Source organism: Bos indicus, chromosome 3, assembly GCF_029378745.1.
Source record: "Bos indicus isolate NIAB-ARS_2022 breed Sahiwal x Tharparkar chromosome 3, NIAB-ARS_B.indTharparkar_mat_pri_1.0, whole genome shotgun sequence".
NCBI lineage: Eukaryota > Metazoa > Chordata > Mammalia > Artiodactyla > Bovidae > Bos > Bos indicus.
The window spans coordinates 34593975-34618335 of NC_091762.1; the positions used below are offsets into that span (position 1 = coordinate 34593975).

Genomic DNA, 24361 nt, shown 5'->3' on the forward strand with positions numbered 1-24361 from the left:
TCCACCTTTTAAATTCGCATCCAAAATATTTGCAGCATCCTGAAATGCTAATGGTAACATGTAGTGTCAGCAAAGATACATGTAGATGAAACTATGAGTAGTTTATTTTATCTGGCTTCTAGAAAACAAAAGACAAGTGTCATGATTTCTGCTGCTGCGTCACTTCAGTCGTGTCCGACTCTGTTCAACCCCATAGACGGCAGCCCACCAGGCTCCCCCGTCCCTGGGATTCTCCAGGCAAGAACACTGGAGTGGGTTGCCATTTCCTTCTCCAATGCATGAAAGTGAAAAGTGAAAGTGAAGTCGCTCAGTCATGTCCAACTCCCAGCGACCCCATGGACTGCAGCCTACCAGGCTCCTCCGTCCATGGGATTTTCCAGGCAAGAGTACTGGAGTGGGGTCCATTGCCTTCTCCAGACTACTTTTTTAAGGAAAAAAATCTTTCTCCTGCATAGTTTTTTTTTTTAATCGAAGTATAGTTGATGCATGAGTATAGTGTTTACATAATCATTTTGAGGAAATAAAGGTCAGGGAGGAGTTAATGTACACCTTATTCTATTTTATTTAAGTAATTAACTTATTTTGGCTGTGCTGTGCGACTTGTGGGATCTTAGTTCCCTGACCAGGGACCGAACCCAGGCCCCAGCAGGAAACACACCAAGTCTTACTCACTGGACTGCCAGGGAATTCCCCACACACTATTTAATTTAATTTATTTTTTAATTCCCCTCATCTGATTTTAAACACATTCATTTTCCTAAATGTTTATAATCCAAATGATTTTATTTTAGAGGAGAAAGTCCTCAGGAAGAATAATAACCATTTGAAAATCTCTGAATCTGCCCCATCCGCTACTATCTGAACCTCCTGTGTCCTCTGGCCTCTGATTCGCTGGTGCCCCCTTTCCGTTCTCACGCTGTCAGTACCTATACAGCTTACCTGATTTCCGCAGAGACTGAGGGTAAAGTGGTGGAAGTATTTCAGTCCTTTGGAAGTGAAGCTTGGCCCTCCAGCCAGAGAGACGGTTTTTTCCAAAGCCAAGAAGTTGTACTCGAAAGTCCTGGTCGAAGTGCTGACTGAGAAGGTACAGTCATTGTAGCACAAGGAGTGGATCTGAGGGGAGAGGGGTCCATCAGGCTGGCTTCACAGGCAGGGCCTCGAGGGGGCCCGTGGAGAGTGGCACCAGTCACCCCAGCCTGGTCCAGCCCAGGCAGGGTGAGAGAAGAGGAAGTGTGGATTAGGGGTGGGCATTAAAAGATGTGATTCCAGTATTAACACATATATGATGTATAAACCTCTCATTTTTCAGTAGGTAGTTGGATCAGATTCTGTACCTTGTTCCTATGCCTAGATTATAAAACTCCCTCAACAAACAAGACAGCCCTTCTTATGTTCAAGCAGAAAACAGCACTAGACACTCACCTAGAGCCAGACATCCTGGAATGTGAAGTCAAGTAGGCCTTAGGACGCATCACTACGAACAAAGCTAATGGAGGTGATGGAATTCCAGTTGAGCTATTTCAAATTCTAAAAGATGATGCTGTGAAAGTGCTGCACTCAATATGCCAGCAATTTTGGAAAACTCAGCAGTGCCCACAGGACTGGAAAACATGTTTTCATTCTAATTCCAAAGAAAGGCAATGCCAAAGAATGCTCAAACTACCACACAGTTGCACTCATCTCACACGCTAGTAAAGTAATGCTCAAAATTCTCCAAGCAAGGCTTTAGCAATACGTGAACTGTGAACTTCCAGATATTCAAACTGGATTTAGAAAAGGCAGAGAAACCAGAGATCAAATTGCCAACATCTGCTGGATCATCGAGAAAGCAAGAGAGTTCCAGAAAAACATCTATTTCTGCTTTATTGACTGTGCCAAAGCCTTTGACTGTGTGGATCACAATAAACTGTGGAAAATTCTGAAAGAGATGGGAATACCAGACCACCTGACCTGCCTCTTGAGAAATCTGTATGCAGATCAGGAAGCAACAGTTAGAACTGGACATGGAATAACAGACTGGTTCCAAATAAGAAAAGGAGTATGTCAAGGCTGTATATTGTCACCGAGCTTATTTAACTTACATGCAGAGTATATCATGAGAAACGCTGAGCTGGATGAAGCACAAGCTGGAATCAAGATTGCTGGGAGAAATATCAATAACCTCTGCAGATATGCAGAGGACACCACCCTTATGGCAGAAAGTGAAGAGGAACTAAAAAGCCTCTTGATGAAAGTGAAAGAGGAGAGTGAAAAAGTTGGCTTAAAGCTCAACATTCAGAAAACTAAGGTCATGGCATCCAGTCCTATCACTTCATGGCAAATAGATGGAGAAACGGTGGAAACAGTGGCAGACTTTATTTTTCTGGGCTCCAAAATTACTGCAGACGGTGACTGCAGCCATGAAATTAAAAGATGCTTACTCCTTGGAAGAAAAGTTATGACCAACCTAGATAGCATATTCAAAAGCAGAGACATTACTTTGCCAACAAAGGTTCGTCTAGTCAAGGCTATGGTTTTTCCAGTGGTCATGTATGGATGTGAGAGTTGGACTGTGAAGAAAGCTGAGCGCTAAAGAATTGATGCTTTTGAACTGTGGTGTTGGAGAAGACTCTTGAGAGTCCCTTGGACTGCAAGGAGATCCAACCAGTCCATTCTAAAGGAGATCAGTCCTGAATATTCATCGGAAGGACTGATGTTGAAGGTGAAACTCCAATACTTTGGCCACCTGATGCAAAGAGCTGACTCATTTGAAAAGACCCTGATGCTGGGAAAGATTGAAGGTGAGAGGAGAAGGGGATGAGAGAGGATGAGATGGTTGGATGGCACCACTGACTCAATGGACATGAGTTTGAATAAACTCCAGGAGTTGGTGATGGACAGGGAGGCCTGGAGTGCTGCAGTCCCTGGGGTAGCAAAGAATCGGACACGACTGAGTGACTGAACTGAACTGAAGTGGAAGAAGGGTGCCCAGGATAGCAGAAGAGACGCTACAAGTCTGTCAGCCCCCCCCCCCCCACTTAAAATTCACTGACCCCCAGATTCCTTTTTCCAAGTCTCTTTATAGGAAACTGAACCATAAACCCCTTTCTTGCTCATTTGAAGGTCCTCATGTGTTAATGGCCTCACTCAAGTGTCAATCCCTCCCTTTACAGCAGAAGAGGCTGGGGGGAGGAAGTTTGTGGCAAGAGTCCATGGTGTCCCAGTGAGGTTGCCAGAGATCTGCAGAACTGCTGCACTTACTGCACAGCTAAACTAAGCAGTGTCTGCAGGCTGCGTCGTGTCTTACAAATGTGTAGCCAGTTAGTAATCAGTAAAATACAAGTTCACTGAAAAGCATTAATGAATAACTAAGAACTTCTGGTCATAGGATTCACTTTCTCAGATTCAGAAAACGCATGGGGCAACAGCACTGCTGTTCTACTTTAGAAGAAAGCCCTGGGAGAGGAGACAGCAAAGAGAATTAACTACATGTCCCAGCAAAGGTGGGTTACCATTCCCAAGAAGGGGGGGAATGAAGTAGGCTGATAACAAGCTGGAATGAAGTAGGCTGAATTTGAGCCACAAGTCCCATGACGGCTTCCCTTTTGGTCTCTGCACAGATGCCAAATAACCCTCTGGACCAGAGGGCCACAGATCTCCATTACCCATCACCTGAAGATGAGGCTTGTCGATGACTGAGACCCAGACCCTGAAAACCAACCAGTACAAGCTGAGAACTCTCCATCTATGGTCACACCCTGATGGGTTTCCTCTAGGACTCTAAGCTGGGAGTGCACCAGGGGGAGTTTGCATACCAGCCCCTTAAGAACGCCACCCAGGACCTGGCACCATCTGAGCTGGCCCATTCAGAGACGCAGAGTTAGGATGCTTAGCCAACCACTGGCACCTTGTTGCTCTTGGTCCCTGGACCACAGGGCATGCAGGCCTGGGCGCCATAAGGCTGGTGGGCTTTCAGGATCGTGTTAGGGGGACAGGAGTGGCAGGTTCCTGAATCCCGATCAATATAGTGGCCAGCAAGACAAGAGGTGCAGGAGGAGCCCATGTCAGAGGCTTCCAGGGCACACGGACGGCAGTAGGAAGCCACCCCATCCATGACATTGGTGACGTTGATGGAGTAGATCTTGGCGACATCACTGGTATACTTTCTTCCCTGGAAACAAAGACACAGGAGAGTGAGCTTGGCCTGCCTTGGCCTGAGAAGTAGCAATTGAGTGCTCTGGAAATAACAGAGTATGACTTAATCTTTTTTATCCTGTGATACTTGAGAAAAATCTTTAGAAGCACCCTGTTCTTTTCACTCACCTAACAGTATCTTTTGATGTGCATTTTTTGTCATTTTAAAGTAAGGACTGAACAATTTAGATGATGTATAAAAATATTCAGTACCATGGGGAAATATGTAGTAGGTATTCACATTTTTTAAAAAGCAGATTTTTTTCCCCTTATAAAAGAAAAAAAAAACTATTTATAGTGACATAAAGACTGTATAGAAGATGCTCCATATGCTAACTAGGTTATCTCTGGGTAGTAAGATTATGGGTGGTTTTCTTCTTTTTGCTTTTTTTTTTTTTTTTTTCACTTATTTCTAAGTTTTCTTCCAGTGAACTTACATTACTTTGAGTTAAGATAATAAAACCAGAGCTATTATTATTAAAGCAAGAACAGGACTGAACAGGGCACACCAGGTCAGGTACCACATATATCCTATCCTCAGGACATATATCCTCAGGACAGGTCTCCTGAGGAGGGACAGGTGATTTTAGGAGTTTCCAGGGTCATTTGGACACGGCTGGATGCTCCTCAGGGGCTGGCATAGGCAGTCCTCTGCTTGACTCCTTACAAGTCTTCTAATCACTGGATTCTGAAGCTCAACCGCATGCTTAAGCTAAGGTAGGAATCCTTCCAGGGTAGGAGGTCTCTCTGGGCGCTGAGCCCTGAGGAAGGGGAGGAGCTTACTGTCTCATGGAAAGTTGTCCTCTGGAAGGCCCAGGTGAAGCTCATGGTAGCATTCTCCTCGATGATGTAGGTATAAGACTGTTTGCCTTTAGAACCTTTCCACGTCTCCACAGGACTGTTGGTCCTAGAATTCACACCCTGAACCCAAGACAGACAAATGAAGAAGGCATGATGGCTGGGCAACTGGGGAGAGGGTGCCCATACCGCTGCCATCCTGGGGGCCATCACAGTGGGCTAGACCCATATTAAATGGTGCAGTCCCTGACAAATAGTTGGCTCCTTGTCTGCAAAATCACTGTAAGCAAGGGATGTCAGTTATGTTGATGCACCAACAGGGCAGAGGGGCCAGCCTTCCTGGAAGCCCCAAAGCAGACAAAGGAAGGAAAACATACCACCATGAAGTAGAGCTCGCAGTTCACAGAACAGATGGTCTCAAAGACAAACGTGATTCTGGCCACCTCTTTGTTCTCTGTGTCTGCCATCACTGACTGTGGAGGTCTGTGGGGCAAAAATCAAAAGTCAGTTCCAGGGGCCAGACAGTGCTTAGTGAAGAGACCAGATGGCAACAAAGGGTCTGCTGGAGGACAGGACTAAGTTCTGAGTATGTTGGAAAGAACATGAACTGAATCCAATTCTATCATCCTAGTTGTCTGATCTTGATCTAGCTAAACTGTACCTTTCTTATCTGCAAAAAGGTGATAATATCTTTCTTATTTACCTCCCATCATTATGCGTTCTAAGTCGCTTCAGTCATGTTTGACTCTTTGTGACCCTATGGACTGTAGCCTGCCTGGCTCCTCAGTCCATGGGATTCTCTAGGCAAGATACTGGAGTGGGTTGCCATGCCCTCCTTCAGGGGATCTTCCCAACACAGGGATTGAAGGTCTCTTGCATTTCCTGCATTGGCAGGTGGGTTCTTTACCACTAGCACCATTGGGAAGCCCATCATTGTGGTGTGATCCAAAGGCATAACAGATGTGGAAGTACTTTCTAAGACGCTGAATAGCCTCCCTAGCAGAGTGCGGGCTCCAGACCCACTGAATTAGAATCTGCAGCTTAACGTGATCCCCAGGTGATCCATGTGCATGGTAAAGTTGAAGAAGGACCACTAGCAAAGACATCAATTGTCTACACTCACTCAGCAGTTCAAACCCCCTCCCTATCTCCACCTGAACTGCGGGGTTTTGCACTGGTCAAATGAGCAGGTACTTTGATTCATAGCTTTTTTAGCAAAGTTCTCAGCCTGGTCCTTCTTTGGGGAAAGAGAGAGCCATGTCTGATAGGTGGGGATGGCAGGGTGGGGCGAGTGGGGTTAGAAAGTGCTTTACTGCTATAATCATATTTGCAAATTGGGAAGTATTTTGGTGAATGTTATCTCCCAAAAGTCTAAGAAGTTTGCTTCCCTCAGAAACATAAGATATAGCTGTTCAGCTCTGAGTAATGTGAATGAAGGGAAGGGAACGTATTACCTTTCGAGCAAGTACTGTGGCTGAGCACTGTGCCCGGGATGGAAGGAGGGAGCTTGAAGGAGGGAATGGAGAAGCCAGATTGGCAATAGGGATGCTGATTCAGTGGTTCCCCCTCATCTTTAAAGCACATACAGGCAGAAGAGTTCACTTGGGCTTTGAAAACCCATTTGTAGCTTTCTTTTTGGCTTTGGGCATGTGATTGACTTCTGAGGACCTCCAGTTCCCAGCTACTGTCCACTCAGTGGTGTGAACTGATGGGCTGGAGTTAGGCCAGAATCACAGACTGTCAATCCCTTTGTTTTACAGACAAGGAGCCCAAAGCCTAAAGGGGCACAGTGGCTTTCGCAAGCTCACCAAGCCAGTAAGTGGCAAAATTCAAGTGCCCGGTCTTTTAGTCCAGTTTTCCTTACACTGTACCACTCTGCCTGTAGTGGCTTTTTAATGGCAAACAAATCGCTTATTCTCCTAAGTGTTCTTGGGAGATGGGGATGAATATAACAATAAGAGCAATCCCTCCCAGGGACTTCACTGGTTGTCCAGTGGTTAAGAATCCACCTTGCAATACAGGGGACACAGTTCAATCTTTGGGAACGAAGATCCCACATATTGTGGAGCAACTGAGCCCACATGCTGCAACTCCTGAAGCCCAGGCGCCACAGCTAGAGAGTCTGTGCACCAGAATGAAAGACTCCATGTGCCGCAACTAAGCCCCAACGCAGCCAGATAAATAAATAAATAAAACCAATCTTCTTGTCCCACTGAAAGATGAACTATCTATGGGCATTTCTGGCCCTATTTTTTTTTTCCGGTTTTAAAATCTTATTTGATGCTTTGAGAAGGGAGAATTTGAGTAGAATGTGACCAAATGGTAGGAAAAGCTAGAAGGGATGGGAGAGCAGTAGGTAATCAACATGGGCAGCAACTAAGAATGTGTCAGTATTCAGGTTAACTTTATCAGACCTTTACTGTGGTCTTCCCTGTTCTTTTCTTGTTTTTTTTAGACTGTTTTTTTAAATTTTTTTTAATTTTTAATAAACAAATTTCTATTTGTTTATTAATTTTGACTGGACCTTACAGTATGTGGGATCTTAGTTCCCCAACCAGGGAATTGAACCTGTATCCCCTGCATTGGAAATGCAGAGTCTTAACCACCAGACCCCCAGGAAGTCCTGTTCCGTTCTCTGTTCTGGACTGATACTTCTGCACACCAGAAGCCCTCTCATCTACAACACTCCAAGCTATGTGGGACTTGGATGTGGCCAAGGGTGGCGTGGTTTCCCCTTAGCTTTGTGCTCCTCACCTGAATCCTGGCACGACCAGGGTGAGAATCATGAAGTCATTGTCTGAAGCTCCAACAGCTGAATAAATGTGATCACCGGCCACCTCCCAGCCTGGAAAAGGAGAAGGACATGAGTTAGTGTCCAGTGGTCTCAAGTGCAGGGCAAATGTGCACCCAGATGACACTCTGGAAGAAAAGTAACACCATCCTTTGAGGCATCCAGAACCATCACCCAACACAAGCCATGTTACTTATCAGGCTACTTTGGTCAAAAACTCTGAAACTCTCAGAGCAAGACCTCTGCAGTGTGTGTACTGTTTCTAGTTCTGTCTCTAAAGCTAAAGTTTGCAGAATATATGTTCTTTGTCCATGGGGAGTGGAGCATTCAAGGGAGTGTGAGCATGATCAGCTCATTTTTCTCTAGACATCACTGTTAAGAACTGTGAGCTAGGAAGAACCGCTTTGGCAGGGCAGCTAGCTGAGAGCCCATGGTGGGGGGAGGTAGTTACCTGTCATGCCCCTGTACTCAAAGTTGATCCCGCTGAGGACGGTCGTCTCCATGTTCGTGGGCAGCGTGTTCCACCATTTGTATTCAAATCCCACGGCAGGCTCGGTCCCTGCTGGGCAGTGGCTACAATCTGGGGGAGCCACAAGATCCACGCATTCAGCCCGAAGGCTGCAGCCACCCCGGCTGGAGCTGTTGTTGCGCAGACAAGTGGCAACGGTGCTGGGCAGCCCCACAAAGGTGTTGCTGAGCACAGTTAACAGCAAGCTGACTCAATGTGTTTAGCAAACTTGGGGTGTAAAGGCTGACCCTTCATTCCATATTCCAGTACCCTACTCGCCCATCAAATTATTACTTTCAAAGCTTAAGTGTATCTTCGAGTCTAATACATATAGTTCATATTATTTGTCACGTTGTCATCAGCAAATGCCTTCACATTGATAGGTCTACAGATCCCCCCAGCTCCTCTCCTGCAAATTCTGATTGTGTCAAGGTGGCCATCCCAGCTCCCCAAACCTTTTAGCTATCATCCCTGCCACATGCTGGAAGCCTCTGTTGTGAGGAGTGTGCCCCTTCAGGCCTGAGTCACATTCGCAGATGGATTGAGGAGGGAGGCAGGCAGTTCTCAGGTGGACCCACAGGCAGGGCCCGCGCTGACCTCTCTTCTGAATATGGTCCTCAGAGGTGGCCTGGCCCTTACTGCCTTCCTCAGAAGGACATGGTGTGAGTTCAGTTGACATGCTGAGTGCCCATGTGGCCCACCCATATGTGTGGTATGGGAATGGAGTGAGGCAGGGAGTGGGACGGGAGAGAGGTTACCGGAGCCATTGGAGTAAGAGCCATAAGGGCAGGGCTCGCAGGTGCTACTGTTGGTCTTGAAGAAGCCTGGGTTGCAGGGTGGGCAGCCGGTCTTCAAGCCAGAGGCAGGCAGCTTCACTGCGCCCTCCAGATCCTCGCTGCAGATTTTTGGCTGGGCCCATTTGTACATGAGCTGCGTCTGCAGAAACAGAGCCCGTCTCAGCCTGCCGTGTGGCATTAGCACATCTTCAGGAAGTTGCCTTGAGGATGGGGGGATTCTGGGCGCTAATGAAAGCTGCAGCAGGGTGGGGAACTTGGTTTGGGTCACCAGTGTATCCTAGGTACATTGCTGAGCGCCTGGCATATGGTCATGCTCAGTGAATACCTGCTGAATGAATGGGCTGGGATGAAGAGGGACAGGCCTGTGTGTTGGATGGGAAGAGGGGACTAGTTTCCTCTAGAGAAAGCCCTAATTCCAGTGTAGAATCTTATTATTAATACTAAAATGTCACAGGAAAAGCAGCTGGTGAAAATCCCAGAACACAAAAAGGCATGGAGTGGAAGTGGTTTAGGTAACCCCTGGGGGAACAGAGGACGGCTCAGGTGTCCCAATTTGTCTTCTAAGTATTTTCTTTGCTTTTTCACTTATTCAGTAGACATCTATGGAAAGTCTAATATAAACATGTGACTCAGAGATGAATAACGTGGCCTGTGCCCACAGGGAGCTAGCTCACCATCTAGCAAGGGCATTGCATTGCATTACTTGCGTGCTCAGTCATGTCCAACTCTTTGTGACGCCATGGCCTGTAGCCCACCAGGCTCCTCTGTCCATGGGATTTGACAGGCAAGAATACTACAGTGGGTTGCCATTTCCTTCTCGAGGGGATTTTCCTGACCCAGGGATTGAACCCAAGTTGCCTGCATTGCAGGCAGATTCTTTACCCCTTGAGCAACTGGGGAAGTACCCTAGCAAGGGCAGCATAATAACAATCTCCCATGGGGGTATGAACCCTGTGTTCTCTGGGACATAAAGGCAAGAGCAATGAGGCTGGTTAAAGAGTACAAACTTCCAGTTATAAGATCAAAAAATTCTGGGGATCTAAGGTACAGGTGATTAGAGTTAGCATGGTGATTGAGTTAATAATACTGTATTATATACTTGAGAGCTATTAAGAGAGTAGATATTAAACATTCTCACCACAAAAAAGAAATAGTAATTATGTGCCCTGATGGTAGTTAGCCAGCTCTATGTTGGTTATCAGCTTGCAATATGTAAGTGTATCAAATCAACTGGTACACCTTAAACTTCCACAATGATATGTGTCAATTATATCTCAAAAAACCTGAGGGAAAACAGCAAGAGAACTGATCAGCTTCCAAGTCAGTGAACAAGAGAAGCACTGTATCTGTCACTTACTAGGACCATCCCTAGTCTTTCGATGGAGGCATTGGCTAGAGAAGAGCAGATGAACTGCAGGAGGCCCCTGGTGAGTCAGGGGTGAGGTTGGGCAACGTCAGGCTTCCTGTATGGTCACTGGGCAAGAGACCAAAGGATTGCATTGAGGTGATGGTGCAAATGTGCTATGTAGCATACCATATATGTAAGAAGGTGGGTGAACAAGGCATCAGTCCATTTTATTCAGGATAAGGTCTTGACAATGTCTTGAAAGGGCCTCATGTTGCCTTAGTTGAAGATGAGCCCCGGGACAGACAACTTGTGCCCCTGCTGGGCTCAGCCTTTCTCTGTGTAAAGAGCAGTCAGTGACCAGAGACCCGGACTAGTGACCTAACCTTATCTCATCCAGCTCATTTCCTTGAGTCTAATAGAGAGAGGGGTCTGGGGAGCTGGACGACTTGGGCCACCTCCTGGAGAGCACACTCAGCAGCCCCAATGGACCAGTGATCCCAGTCCCTGAGAAACCACTGAGGCACAGCAAAGGTCATAAAGGCAATCACAGGAGCCCTTTGATTTTAAAATACAGCTTAAGAAACAAAGTGAAATTCCGAGACTGAGCAGAACCAGCGTGGGCCTGAGGGCTGACACTTCCATAAGACACTCCTGGTGACCATGTCTACTCCAGGGTTCCTCCCTGAGCTGTGCTGTGGCTGGGCTGCAAGGTGGGAGCGCCGGCTCTGGTCCCACTCATCTATAGGCCCCCAAGGTGATCAGGAAATTGCAGACACCCAGGCTTGCAAGCATCAGGGCACACTGTGGATCTAGAAGTCCTTTGCCTGAACCGGGAGGGAGAAGAACGGGGCAGAAGAAGCAAAGACAGCCACAATCAGCCACATGTTATATCCTGGAGGGAGAAGAGCAGCAGGATTGTCCTCTTAATTAGTGGGTCAACTGAGACCAAGAAAATGACAGTAATTCCTTACAAGGTCAGGAAGAACACCAGACACTTTAGAACTGGGGCTAAGGTACAACTGATAGGATTAATCGTTTTGTTTGGCTGCTGGGGAAGGGGATTTTGCTCAAAAAATGAGAATGGGGCCAGCCAGTACATGGGCGGTAAGAGATAACTATAAAAACAATCGCCATTAAGGACCGGACTTCATCCCACACTTAATTAGCAGTAAGAGAATTCAGCCAGCTGTCCAGCCAGCAAACATGTCTGCATCCTAATAGCCAACCACATGCTTAGTGCTGAATGATGCAGAATTCCCTACTCCTGTCTTCTTGGGAGGTTCTAGTTTAGGGATACAGACAGGACAGTTCATCCAGCATTGCTGATCTAAGGCAGACCCCACCACTTGTGCCCTTGAGCCATCCCTGCTCACTTCCTCAGAGTTTCCAGGCACTTGCCTGCCTCCTCCACACTTGCTGCATTCCCTGCCTGGGGAGCACTCTGGCTCTTCTCCACCTGACTCAGGTCTCTGCTCAGAGACGTCATCCTTACCCTCTCTAAGCAGAAATAGAGACCGAGATATAGAGAACAAGTGTATGCATACCAAGGGGGAAACAGAGGGTGGGAAGAATTGAAAGTGTGGGATTTATATATGCATACTATTGATACTATGTATAAAATAGATCACCAATGAGAACACATTGTGTAGCTCAAGGAACTCCACTCAATGCTCTGTGATGACCTAAATGGGAAGGTAATCCAAAAAAGAGGGATTGTTTATCTGTTTATTGTTTATCTGTTGTCTCTCCCTTCACTCGCTCCCCGACAGAAATTAAGTGCCATGAGAGTGGATGTTTCCCTGGCTCTGTGAACTGCTGCATACCTAGTGCCCAGCACAGGACCTGGCTGTACACAAGAACTAATGACCTCCTCTGAAAGACCTGCCTTGGTCCCACCCTCCAACCTGGTCACTCCTCTTCCTGGTTCCCCCAGTGCCCTGCATACAGCCAGGCCCATCTTTCTCCTCCCCATCAGCTTTCTCCTCCCCATCAGCTTTCTCCTCCCCACCATCTTTCTCCTCTCCTCCTCAGGGCAGAAGCCCATCTTATTCATCCTGGGTTCCCTGACTGGAGTATAGGGCAACAGCTGATACTCAAAAATGCCCGCTGACTCACTGGTGGAGCAGACTACAAAAAAAAAGTCTTTCTGAGGCAGAAAGCCTGTGGGGGAGAGGAAACAGGCAGAGACAGAGTAAATCAGGCCGTTCTCCAATGAGCCAGGAAGCAGGAATCACCCCCCTATACCAGCCTACAAGAGCAGTGCCGAGGGGACAAGTCTGATGAGAAAGAAGAAATAAGTATGTATGGACAGGCAGTCATTGCCCAGGGAAGGAAGCGAACGGAAGAAACCTAGCAAAAGAAAATGAAAGCATTTTTTAAAAGCAGAACATATGTCAGTGAGCAGCGAAACAAATGTAGCAAAAACAGTTTCTGACCTGAAAATGAGTGAGGTCATCTCATTTTGCCTCCCCACTGGCCCCAGGGTCACTGCAGAGGTCTGGGGGGTTTTCTCAGGTGACAGCTTCACTGACCGCTGGAGCTGCAAATCTGGCAAAGCCCAAGGGGCAGGGGTCCCAAGACCGTGCTACCCACCTCTCCATTGGCATCACAGGCTGTGTGAGTGTAGAAGTAATCTTTATCTGTGCAGGCTGGCCGTGCTTTGCAGGTGGAGGATCCTTTCTCTAAATGGCAGAAGCAAGAACAAATATTTGAAGTGAAGAAAGCAGAGCTCTTGACCACTTGCACACGATGCTATAACACCCCAGACCCTGGGGTGAAGCACAGCACAGATCTTGCAGAAAGCAGACAGTGCTGCACACATACCTTCCCTTTGCCCGAGTGGCTTCATTTCCAGCCCCTGAAGACCTGTTCAGGTATCCGCTTTGCTTCCCTCCCTGATGCTGATGAGAAACCACTGGGCCTGCACTGTGGAGCAGGGCAGGGGAGGCGGGCTGGCCAGAGGACCACTGAGGGGGAAGGTGGCCGGAAGGAGCATCTGCAGATTTCTTACCACCAGCCCAATTCCCTGGAACCTGCCATCTTCCAGGTGCCTCAGAACCCTGACCGTGTGGGGTGGTTTTTCTACTCCTAAAGGGTTGAAGCAAAACCCTGTCCTAGGAAAGATTAGGACAGTGCCTCTGAATTTCCTCTTAATATGTGCCTAGAATGAAGGCCTCCCACCACTGCATTTCCTCATCTCCATTCAACCATCCTACACAAATAAAGTGATGGTTTAATCCCACTCTTTCCACTTTCTCCACCCACAGTCTTCACAGCGCTCTCTTTAAGCCTTGACCTGGACTTAATGAAAAATGTTATGAACTATCATTTTATTTACTTTACTTTCTGTGTGTTCTTATATCTAGGTTGGTTTTGCTTTAACGCTATGAACCCCTGGATAGAAACAACTGTTTCAATGAATCCCTCTTTATTTTTTAAATGGTGATAGTAAACTTTATTTTAAAATATTGATTATTTATTTGGTTGTGCCAGGTCTTAGCTGCAGCATGCAGGATCTTTAGTTGCGGCATGTGGGATCTAGTTCCCTGACCAGGGATCGAACCCAGGCCCCCTGCATTTCGAGCACAGAGTCTTAGACACTCGACCACCAGAGAAGTCCCTGAATCCCTCTTTAAATCAATGGATTTTACCTTTTTTTGAATTACAAATACTTTTCAGAGTTTGAAAAAAAAGAACTGTTTTCCTGTATCCTGAAAAATATACCTAATTCACACAATTTTTAAAATTAATTAATTTTAATTGGAGGCGAATTACTTTACAATATTGTAGTGGTTTTTGCCATACATTCACATGAATCAGCCATGGATGTACATGTGTTCCCCGTCCTGAACCCCCCCTCTCACCTCCCTCCCCATCCCATCCCTCAGGGTCATCCCAGTGCGCTGGCCCTGAGCACCCTGTCTCATGCATCAAACCTGGACTGGCGATCTATTTCACATATGATAACATACATGTTTCAATGCTATTCTCTCAAATCATCCCACCCTCGCCTTTTCCCACAGAGCCCAAAAGTCTGTTCTTTACATCTGTGTCTCTTTTGCTGTCTCACATATAGGGTCATTGTTACCACTTTTCTAAATTCTATATATATGCATTAATATACTGTATTGGTGTTTTTCTTTCTGACTTACTTCACTCTGTATAATAGGCTTCAGTTTCATCCACCTCATTAGAACTGATTCAAATGCATTCTTTATAATAGCTGAGTAATATTCCATTGTGTATATGTACCACAGCTTTCTTATCCATTCGTCTACCAATGGACATCTAGGTTGCTTCCATGTCCTGGCTATTATAAACAGTGCTTCAATGAACATTGGGGTACATATGTCTCTTTCAATTCTGGTTTCCTCGGTGTGTTTGCCCAGCAGTAGGATTGCTGGGCTGTATGGCAGTTCTATTTCCAGTGTTGTTTTTTTTTTTTTTCCCCAGTTTTTTAAGGAATCTCTACACTGTTCCCCATAGTGGCTGTACTAGTTTGCATTCCTACCAACAGTGTAAGAAGGTTCCCTTTTCTCCGCATCCTCTAATTCATACAATCAAAAAAAAAATTTCCAGGGAATTCACTTTCTCCAGAGTGAAAACCACTGCTTTATAGAGTGCCGGGACAATACTGCTCCGACTGCTACTGTCCCTGGTATGACTGCTGTGTCGCCTGCAGGTAAGCAGGTGATGATGGTGAGACCTTCTCTCTCAATATTGCTTGATGAGCATTTTAGTAGAATGGAATGAGATTTTTAAGTCAGACAGATCTGGATTTGGATCCTGTGTAATCACTTAGTAGCTGTGTCACTTCTGGCAAGTTACTTAACCTCTCTGAACCTTTGTGCTCTCAACCTGTACAGCAAGAAGAGTAACATCTGCCTTGCTGGAATCAGCACATACCTGACACATTGTAAGTAGGAACTTGCTAAATGCTGGTAACTATTATCACCTGGATTTATAAGAAATCTTTTTGTTTGGTAACCATCATGGAACTTTTAATAAGGATTAAAGTTTCCCTTCTTTCCAGTTAAGGCTTATTTCTCAACTGGCCTTTTCTTCCCAAGGCAACAAATGAGTTGCTAGATCTGAGAATCTCCTAGTACTATGTTGTTGGTCTGCACTGGGGCCTCTTCTGTTCCCATCTTGTTATCCTGGGTGAGAGGAAGCTGCTGGCTGAGAAGCAGCTGGGGTCTTCTGAGCTCATTTACTCGGTTAATAAGCAAGGGCCTATTTCAACATAAGGGAATCCAGGGACTCCTGGTTTTGACACACCCGGCCAGGAGAAATTTGGGGGGAGATGCTGAAAACAAATCAATTCCCAGGACCTTGCATATTAGATTTAGCAAATTGCAAGTTATGTGTTAGAAAGTGTGTTCCACATAAGCACCTTTCTCTGCTTGTCAAATATTTATTCAAACTGACACCCCAGCTCCAGGTTTCAGCAACAGGTCCAGCTGTTTACACATTGACTAAGGCTAGACGGGTTTTAACAAATGATTAACCCAAACGCTGAGCCAGACCTCACGTTCCTAGCTCAGGTTTCATCAAGGTGTTAAAACTGGGGACTGGTCAAGTTTGAAAGATTGGCCTAGATGTTTGGTGAGAAAATGAAAAGTGATTCCTGTAGGATTGGCCCTGGGCAAAACTGTATGAAGATAAAGTTTATTTTGGGGGGCTCCACCAGCTCTTTTTGCATCTTCTTCCCACCTCTGAAAGTATAACCTCATTCTGATCCTTTTTATCCAAAGAAAACATTTCCCCTGACCATTTAAGTACCTAATGAACACAAAACTCAGCTCTGACCCCAGCACAGACTCTGGGCAAATCCCTAACCTCTCTATTGTTGTTTAGTTGCTAAGTCAGATTTGACTCTTTGCGACCCCATGGACTGTAGCCTGCCGGGCTCCTCTGTCCATGGGATTTTCTAGGCAAGAAAAGTGGAATAGGTTGCCATTTCCTTCTCCAGGGGACCTTCTGACCCAGGGATCAAACCTGAGTTTCCTGAATTGGCAGGTAGGTTCTTTACCACTGAGTCACCAGGGAACCTCTCTGAGCTTCTGTTTATTCATTTGTAAATGAGGAAGTCATTCCTGCACTGTGCTATGAGTAATAAATGAGATCGTTTTGTAAACTGTAAAGTGCTGGACCAGTGACTTCTTATTGTTACCTATACCCAGAGTGTGGTCACAGCAGAAGAGGACTGCTGGGACAGGCCTTAATGCAAATGAATAAATAAAACTAGTTCTTACTACATGCCAGACAGTGTTCTAAATTCTTTGTTTTCACCCATCCACACAATGACACTATGAGGCAGATACAATTATCATTCCCATTCTAGAGGTGAGAAAACTGAGGCACAGGCAAGTGACTTGCCCAAGGTGGCACAGCTAGTAAGTGGTGGAGCAGGGATCTGACCTGTAATGATTTCGTTCTTGGAGCCCATGCTCTGAAACACTATGCTATTCTACTAGGAAATGAGTCCCTAGTATTGAACATAGCACAGAGGAATTAACCCTAGTGATGAAATTTAAGCTATCAGTAACAAAGACACTTTCCATCAAGGCTTTGTCCTTGACATCTCCGCCCCCATCCACTCCTCATTACTCTAGGTCCTGGATATGGACAATGGCGGCTGCTGAAAGAAATCTGACTGTGGTCTCTGTCTCCAGCTCTTCCTTTCCTCATACCTTTTCCAAATGGCAACCAGAGTGGACTTCAAAAGTACAAGCCAGATTATGTCATTCTCCAGTTTTAAATTCTTTAATGTCTTCCACTGCTGATAGGATCAAATCCCAGTAGCAGTGGCACAGAAGGGTTCATCCATAACCTGTTCCCTGCCTACCCATTAGCCTTCGATGCTAATTCTCTCCAAGTAAGCTCCAGTGATGCTGAGTTATTCCTGGATCCCTGAGCCTTCTGGCCGTGGCTCCTTCCAGAACATCCTGCCTCCATCAAATCACCAACTCATCTTTCAAAACAGTTATCTTTCAAGGCCACATCTAGTGCAGCCTTTCCTCCCTCCCCAGAGAGGACGGACCACTCCCCTCTTTTGCTTCCACCACCACACATTACACTCAACACTCCTATTTCAGCACCTCCTGTACCAAGGAGTTACTTCACTTGGTGTTTTTTTTAAACCACGTTTCCACTTTTAACAGAAGCTGGAGGGCAGGTTCCAGCTCTAACCCCAGCCCAAGCCCTGGCACTCAGCTTGGTAAGCACTTGGAATATATTTACAAACAAAAGGCTAGCTGGTCACAGGGTCTCCTGTCACTCCCTTCATGTACATTGCACCAGAGGCTCTCATCATACTCTGCATTTTTGAAATCTCCCACCGACTCTGTATTCTGGAAGAATCAAGTCCCCAAGAAATTAAATGCTCTTTGTACCCCTGAGTTGAACATATTCTTCATAGTAAAAACTCACTTTCCAGTCAAAGGGGTGGATTGAGAAATCAATGGCAAAAGAAGACTAGATGGCAAGAATATAAACTCCCAAAGTAATACTTTTAGAACAGCTCTGTGGATAGACATCCATTTACATAGTGCTGATCAAAACACCCATAGGTATTTTTTCTAGAACCACCTTGCCCTTCAAATCCTGTACTACAGCCGGGCTGGAAAGGGAGCCGGAGAAAATGACTAACAAAGACTGCTATTGACAGAGCAGGGAAGAGAAATAAGAAATTCAAGTGAAAAAACAGGAATTTAGACTTAAAGATAAAAACTTCCCCTAAGAGCTAAACATCTCTGTTGTTGCTGAAAACTACACTCATTGGGCAAGATCTGAGTAGATAAATAGGACTTTTGTTTTAGGATTGGTGTAGAAATAAGCAGTTCACAAGGTCAGTGGCTGGTCTTGGCTGAGCAATCATGTACTGTAATGCGTGTGCAAAGGGCGGGTGTGTCTGTGTAAAGATAGGGGGGAGGTCTGCTTAAGAGAGGGCCTTGAGCTCGGTTTATGTATATTGTTGTTTACTTCCTAAGATGTGTCTGACTCTTTTGCCACCCCATGGACAATAGCCCACCAGGCTCCTCTGTCCATGGGATTTCCCAGGCAAGAGTACTGGAGTGGGTTGCCATATCCTTCTCCAGGGGATCTGCCCAAGCCAGGGATCAAACCTTCATCTCTTGCCTTGGCAGACAGGTTCTTTACCACTGAGCCATCAGGGGAGCCTGGATTTGTATATAGTTCTGTGTGAAAAAGGAAAACTGGAATAGTTATGAGCATTTGCAGGGGAAGGGAGAGGATTCTTTCTCTCTCCCTATCTGTTTCAGAACCTGTCTTGGAGATTGGTCCCTGGGCTATTGTCTGAGCACAGGGACCTCTGGGGACACTGCCCATCTTATACCAGAGCCCTGCTACTCCCAAGATCCTCTCAAGTAGCTAGGTTCCATTTCTCAAGTTGGGCTGCTTCAGGAAGTTATTCAGGGACTGCAGAAATAGGCTGCTATTCGCTGTCATCTTATCTTCCTTAAGAGGAGTGGTTGTTTTCAAACTGTGTTCCAAGGAATCCTGGATTTTTTGACAAGGCCTGCTTTAAATTCAGTGGATGCTTTGAGTTCAATGCATAAAAGATTATAGCTTCTTGCTATCAAAATGTTTTACACATCAATACAACCTCATGGCTCTTCTAAATTAACTGATAATAATTGTTATAAACTTAAAAACATAAATTTATACCTCTTTATCTACTGTATATAATATTTATAATCTTATTTAAGGTTTTATTAAAAAACAAAAAACAATTGCAACCCCTTTCCCTAGCTTTTCTAATTCCTCTAATTCTGAGCTGCTTTTTCTTTTTGCTATGGTACCCTGCACTTTTTGCTGTCTAATATACAATACACTTTATTACATATTTATTATTTAGTTATTATAGTTATTACTTATTCCATTTACATTCCAGGATGTAAATTCTATGAAGACAGAAAGTGAAAATATTAGTCGCTCATTCGTGTCTGACTCTTTGCCACCCCATGGACTGCAGCCTGCCAGGTTCCTTGTCCATGTAATTCTCCGCGAGAATACTGGAGTGGGCTGCCATTCCCTTCTCCAGAGGCTCTTCCTGACCCAGGAATCGAACCCAGGTCTCCTACATTGCAAGCAGATATTTTACTAACTGAGCTACCAGGGAAGAGCATGAAGACGGGGATCCTTATCTAATTTGTTTACTGATGTATTCCAAACACCTAGAATAAGGCCTGGCAGATAGTAATGGCTTGATAAATACTTATTGAATGATTTCATTTCAAGAGTGATTGGTGGATTAGCCAGGCTCTTCCAGGGCCCAGAAAACAAGGGCTCTAGAAGAATCATCTTCAGCTTGGCTGAAAGGGTGGCTCCACTTCCTGTTCATCTCTGTATATATGTTGGTACCTCCCCCCGCCCCACCCTACCCCACCCCTACCCCCCCTACCCCCCACGCCCCCTGCCCCCCACCCCGCCCCCACCCCGGCCCCACCGCTCCTGAAACACCAAACTCTTCCTGCCCTCACCTGAATATTTGTCAGGGTCACACTGGTGACAGGAAGTTTCTCCCTTATTGGAATAAAAGTTGGCTGGGCATAGTTTGCAGGAAGAGGAGCCCTGCTGGTCTGCGTACGTGCCAGGTTTGCAGGGGAAGCATTCTGAAGTGTAGGCCACCCCTGGGGAGGAAGAACCACACAGAAAGGCAAGGATTGAGCCTGGAGACTGAGGGCTGTGGGGACTAACCCCACCCTCCCTCCCTGCAGAAGTCAGCATCAGACCCCAGACCCAACCCCACTGTCTACAATCCATACCTGTTATGGCAATGTTTCTCACCAGCACGGGCTTGGAGACTTTGGACCACACTGAGAAGGCTGTGGTTCTCCAGTAGAGAACGTTATTGCCTCGATTTAGCTCGACCTAAAAACCACAAACAGGAAAGAGTTCACTCACAGAGACAGATGCTGCTGGTCCATTGCATCAGCCTCCTGGAGGGACCCCTCCTGTTGCAGCCTGCATGGCAGCTCCTCTTCTGCTCCTCTCCCTCCGCCTCCTCAGCATTGCCCTTCTGCCCCCTTGGCTCAGTTCCTCGCTCCTCCGAAGCCTCCTCCTCCAACTCTCTCGATGTCCTCTCCCTTGTCTCCCTCAATCACATATATCATGAGCATTTCTGCGGTGAGACCAATGAAGGGACCTGAAGATACTGACAACAGCAAGGCGGAATCTCCCTCCTTTTTCTTCTCTGCTTCTGTTTATCCATGCCCAGCCCCAGGAACTGGGCCCTTTAAACCTGCAGAGCTCTGGTCCTTGGGATCAAGCCAGAGGAGCGAGTCAGTTCACATCCATATTATGTCAACTCACGAGAGAAACTACAGCATCCTCATGTTGTCAGGCTCCTGCCCTCCAAGGAGAGAAGGGTGGAGGCCCAGACTGGGAGGAAGAGGCCTTTGTTCCTTGGTCCCTTTTCTGGGGTCTCTAGGGAGAGGGCTGCTCTGATACTCACACTGTGAAATTCCCATCCTTTCTCTGTGGTTTTCATCCACCTCGAGTCATCTGCATTGGGCTGGCACTGGTCATTCTGAACCTGAGGCAGCAGGAATTTAAGATCAGAGTCTCAGCTTTATAAGGAAACAAGTGTCTTACCCCACAAAGCACCAGCCCTCCACAGGGTCCCTCTTATGGGAGAAAGACAGCTCAGAACTCATGATCCTTGAAGTAGGGCAGGAGCTAGTTAACACACACAGGATGTCAGTACATTGACACTAAAGAAATGTTGCAGAACTCAGAGCTATTTTCATGTCAGAACACGGGAAAGCACCTAGGACTCTCCCAGACTGTACTGTTCCCCACCAGCGTCCTTTGACTTCCATCTTTTCTTTAACTCTTGAAGCTTCAGCTCATTTTGACCACAGTTCTCTCCAGAGGGAAAAACAACTGTGAAAATTTCCCAAGCGGGACTGTGTGTGATTTCTGTAAATGCATCTGAGCCTTATGGGGTCTTTATCTCCCACCTTCCCCTGCCCCCCAGCCAGGGGCTTACAAAAAACTCGAAGATGATGCTAGAGTCTGGGTAGTAGTATTCAAAGTTAACAGTGCCGGACTGCTTCAGGTTGACGGCATACATCAGCGTGGCCGTGCACTCGTCTGTGTTGGAGGCGATATAGTCTCCCAGCGGAACCCACTTGGACCTGTGAGGAAATGGGAGCCAAGCTCACAGTCAGGAGGCCAGCCCACCAGGGCTTGCGCGATCTCAGGTCTCATGTCCTGCTAGGTCTCTGCAGAATTTCAGACTTGTGATTCATAAGCGGAAGCTTACACCTGAAAATGTTCAGTGAAGAATGACGTCTGGGTCAAGGAGCCTGGAGGTACAGCCAAGGGGCGGTCAGGTAGGTGCACCCCCACATTATACAGAACTACCCAGAAGGCAGACGGCAGGCAATATTGTGCAGGTGAGGAGTGGGGGGGTGTGGGGTAGATAACATTTATTGGTTGCTTATTATCACCCAGATAATGAACTACATATTTTGTGTTCATGATTTCTTTTTATCAGTAAGAGGAAGTGCAATTTTGTCCCCATTTAATGGATAGAAGACTGAGGCTTGTTGAGTGTCTTGCCCAATATAACACAGCCAGCAAGTGACAGGGCTGAGATTCAAACCCAGGTTTGCCTAATTCAAAGTTGTCAAAGAAAGTCGATAAAGCTGTTTTGTAGAACTCAGAAATCTATCCAGTCTAATCCGTTTTTTGTTTGTTTGTTTGTTTGTTTGTTTTTTAATGTCCACTTTTAGATGCTACTAGGAACTGGTTTTATGGGAAGGGGGAAGGGAGAAGGGATGTTGATTTTATTTTCTAAATATCTCTATTCTGTCTACCCTACCCAAGGGCTCTCCTTTTCCTCCCCAAATACCCTTCAGCTCTGAATCAATCCCAACCCACCTTCCAGCATCGACCTGCCTCCTCCAATCCCTTCTCCATGGTGTGGCTGGAGGGAGCCTCCAGAACAAAAATCAGCCCGTACCACTTCCCTGCCTGACACTGCGGCTGTGTCGCCCCCAGTTGCACTCAGTCTGTGGCTCCCTGTTGCCCTCAGGATAGTTTACAAACCCTTCACCCACTCTCTATACTCACCCTACAGAATTTCTTTCAATTCTTCTGCGAAACTTTCTCTCACCTCTGGGTCTTCCCATGCACTGTTCTCTCCTTCAACAAACTTCTTCCTCCCTCCACCTAAAATTCCTGCTCATGTCTCAGAATAAATGTCACCTAATCTGAGAAGTCCGCCTTGCCCTGCTTGTGCTACGTGTGCATTCAGCTCTTACTCTTTCCCTCTCATGATCACAGTTCAGTTCAGTTCAGTCGCTCAGTCATGTCCGACTCTTTGAGACCCCATGAACCACAGCACGTCAGGCCTCCCTGTCCATCACCAACTCCCGGAGTTGACCCAAACCCACGTCCATCGAGTTGATGATGCCATCCAGCCATCTCATCCTCTGTCGTCCCCTTCTCCTCCTGCCTTCAATCTTTCCCAGAATCAGGGTCTTTTCCAATGAGTCAGCTCTTTGCGTCAGGTGGCCAAAGTATTGGAGTTTCAGCTTCAACATCAGTCCTTCCAATGAACACCCAGGACTGATCTCCTTTAGGATGGACTGGTTGGATCTCCTTGCAGTCCAAGGGACTCTCAAGAGTCTTCTCCAACACCACAGTTCAAAAGCATCAATTCTTCAGTGCTCAGCTTTCTTTATAGTCTAACTCTCACATCCATACATGAGCACTGGAAAAAGCATAGCCTTGACTAGATGGACCTTTGTTGACAAAGTAATGTCTTTTAATATGCTGTCTAGGTTGGTCATAACTCTCCTTCCAAGGAGTAAAATCCTATTGTATTTCATTTAAATATGTGAAATATCCAAGACCTGCCACCTTGCTTAAGAAATGCAACACACGGATTTCTCAGGTGGTCCAGTGGTTAAGAATTCACCTCCCAATGCAGGTGATGTGGGTTGGATCCCTGGTCAGGGAACTAAGATCCCACATGCTGCAGAGCAACTAGCCCATACTCCACAACTACTGAGCCCATGAGCTCTGGAGCCCATGCGCCACAACTAGAGAGTCGGTGGGCCACAGTGAAAGATCCCGCATGACCCAGTGAAGATTCTGTGTGCCACATTTAAGACCCAATGCAGCCAAATAAACAAGTATTTAAAAAAAGAAATAAATGCAACACAGCAGAAGTCTTCGTGTTCCCCTAGCTAGTTTCAACCCCATCTACGTCACACAAGCCTTTTCCCACTGCCAAGTAACCACTTTCTGGAATTTGGTGCTTAATAGCCCCTCGTGGTTCTCTGCCCTTTACTCATTGTGTATGTATCTCTCGACAATATACGTATGATATTGCTTTGCATATTTTTAAACCTGTGTAAATGGTATCACACTCATGGATTCTGAAACTTGCTTTTCTTTCTTCAACATGTATAATGATCAAGGGATTCGTCGATATTCACGGACGAATAAAAGCTCTTCTTTCATTTTCACCAGTATATAAGATTGCTTTCTATGGTTCACCCACATGTATTTATGCACTACTTGTTGATGGGCATTTAGGTTGTTTCCAATTTTTTGATTTGTGCACACTCTTTTAGGAACATTCTGGCACTGGTCTCCTCCTACATGTGTCTGAAGCCTGGCTGGGGAATGGGGTTGGTGAGTAGAACCACTGGGTCACAGGGTTTGTGAACCTCCAACTTTACCAGCTACAGCTATGTTATGCCCCAGAGTAGATGTTATCAACTACACCCACGGGCAGAAAACTCCTGTTGCTCCGCATCCTCCCCACATTTAGAATGGTCAGACTTTACATTGTTGCTAGTATGATATGATAGAACACTGGTGTCTCCCTGGGCTTTAAACCTTATTTCCTTGATTATTAATGAGGTTGAACATCTTATCGCATCTCTTCTGATCACACTTTAATT

The 24361-nt window shown here is 46.1% G+C and overlaps 1 protein-coding gene across 3 annotated transcripts in view; it reads right to left on the minus strand.

Moving 5' to 3' along the window:
• Window positions 1-24361, minus strand: part of ELAPOR1 (endosome-lysosome associated apoptosis and autophagy regulator 1) — a 77055-nt gene that overhangs the window by 12348 nt on the left and 40346 nt on the right. For all 3 annotated transcript variants that reach the window (XM_019956939.2, XM_070785978.1, XM_019956938.2), the window contains 12 exons: window positions 21430-21577; window positions 20893-20973; window positions 20204-20309; window positions 19919-20068; window positions 13008-13096; window positions 9029-9206; window positions 8214-8342; window positions 7726-7816; window positions 5349-5454; window positions 4957-5094; window positions 3887-4150; window positions 940-1113 (listed from right to left, as the gene is read on the minus strand). In XM_019956939.2, coding sequence (XP_019812498.2) covers window positions 940-1113; window positions 3887-4150; window positions 4957-5094; window positions 5349-5454; window positions 7726-7816; window positions 8214-8342; window positions 9029-9206; window positions 13008-13096; window positions 19919-20068; window positions 20204-20309; window positions 20893-20973; window positions 21430-21577 — 1654 coding nt within the window. The remainder of the gene's footprint in view (window positions 1-939; window positions 1114-3886; window positions 4151-4956; window positions 5095-5348; window positions 5455-7725; window positions 7817-8213; window positions 8343-9028; window positions 9207-13007; window positions 13097-19918; window positions 20069-20203; window positions 20310-20892; window positions 20974-21429; window positions 21578-24361) is intronic.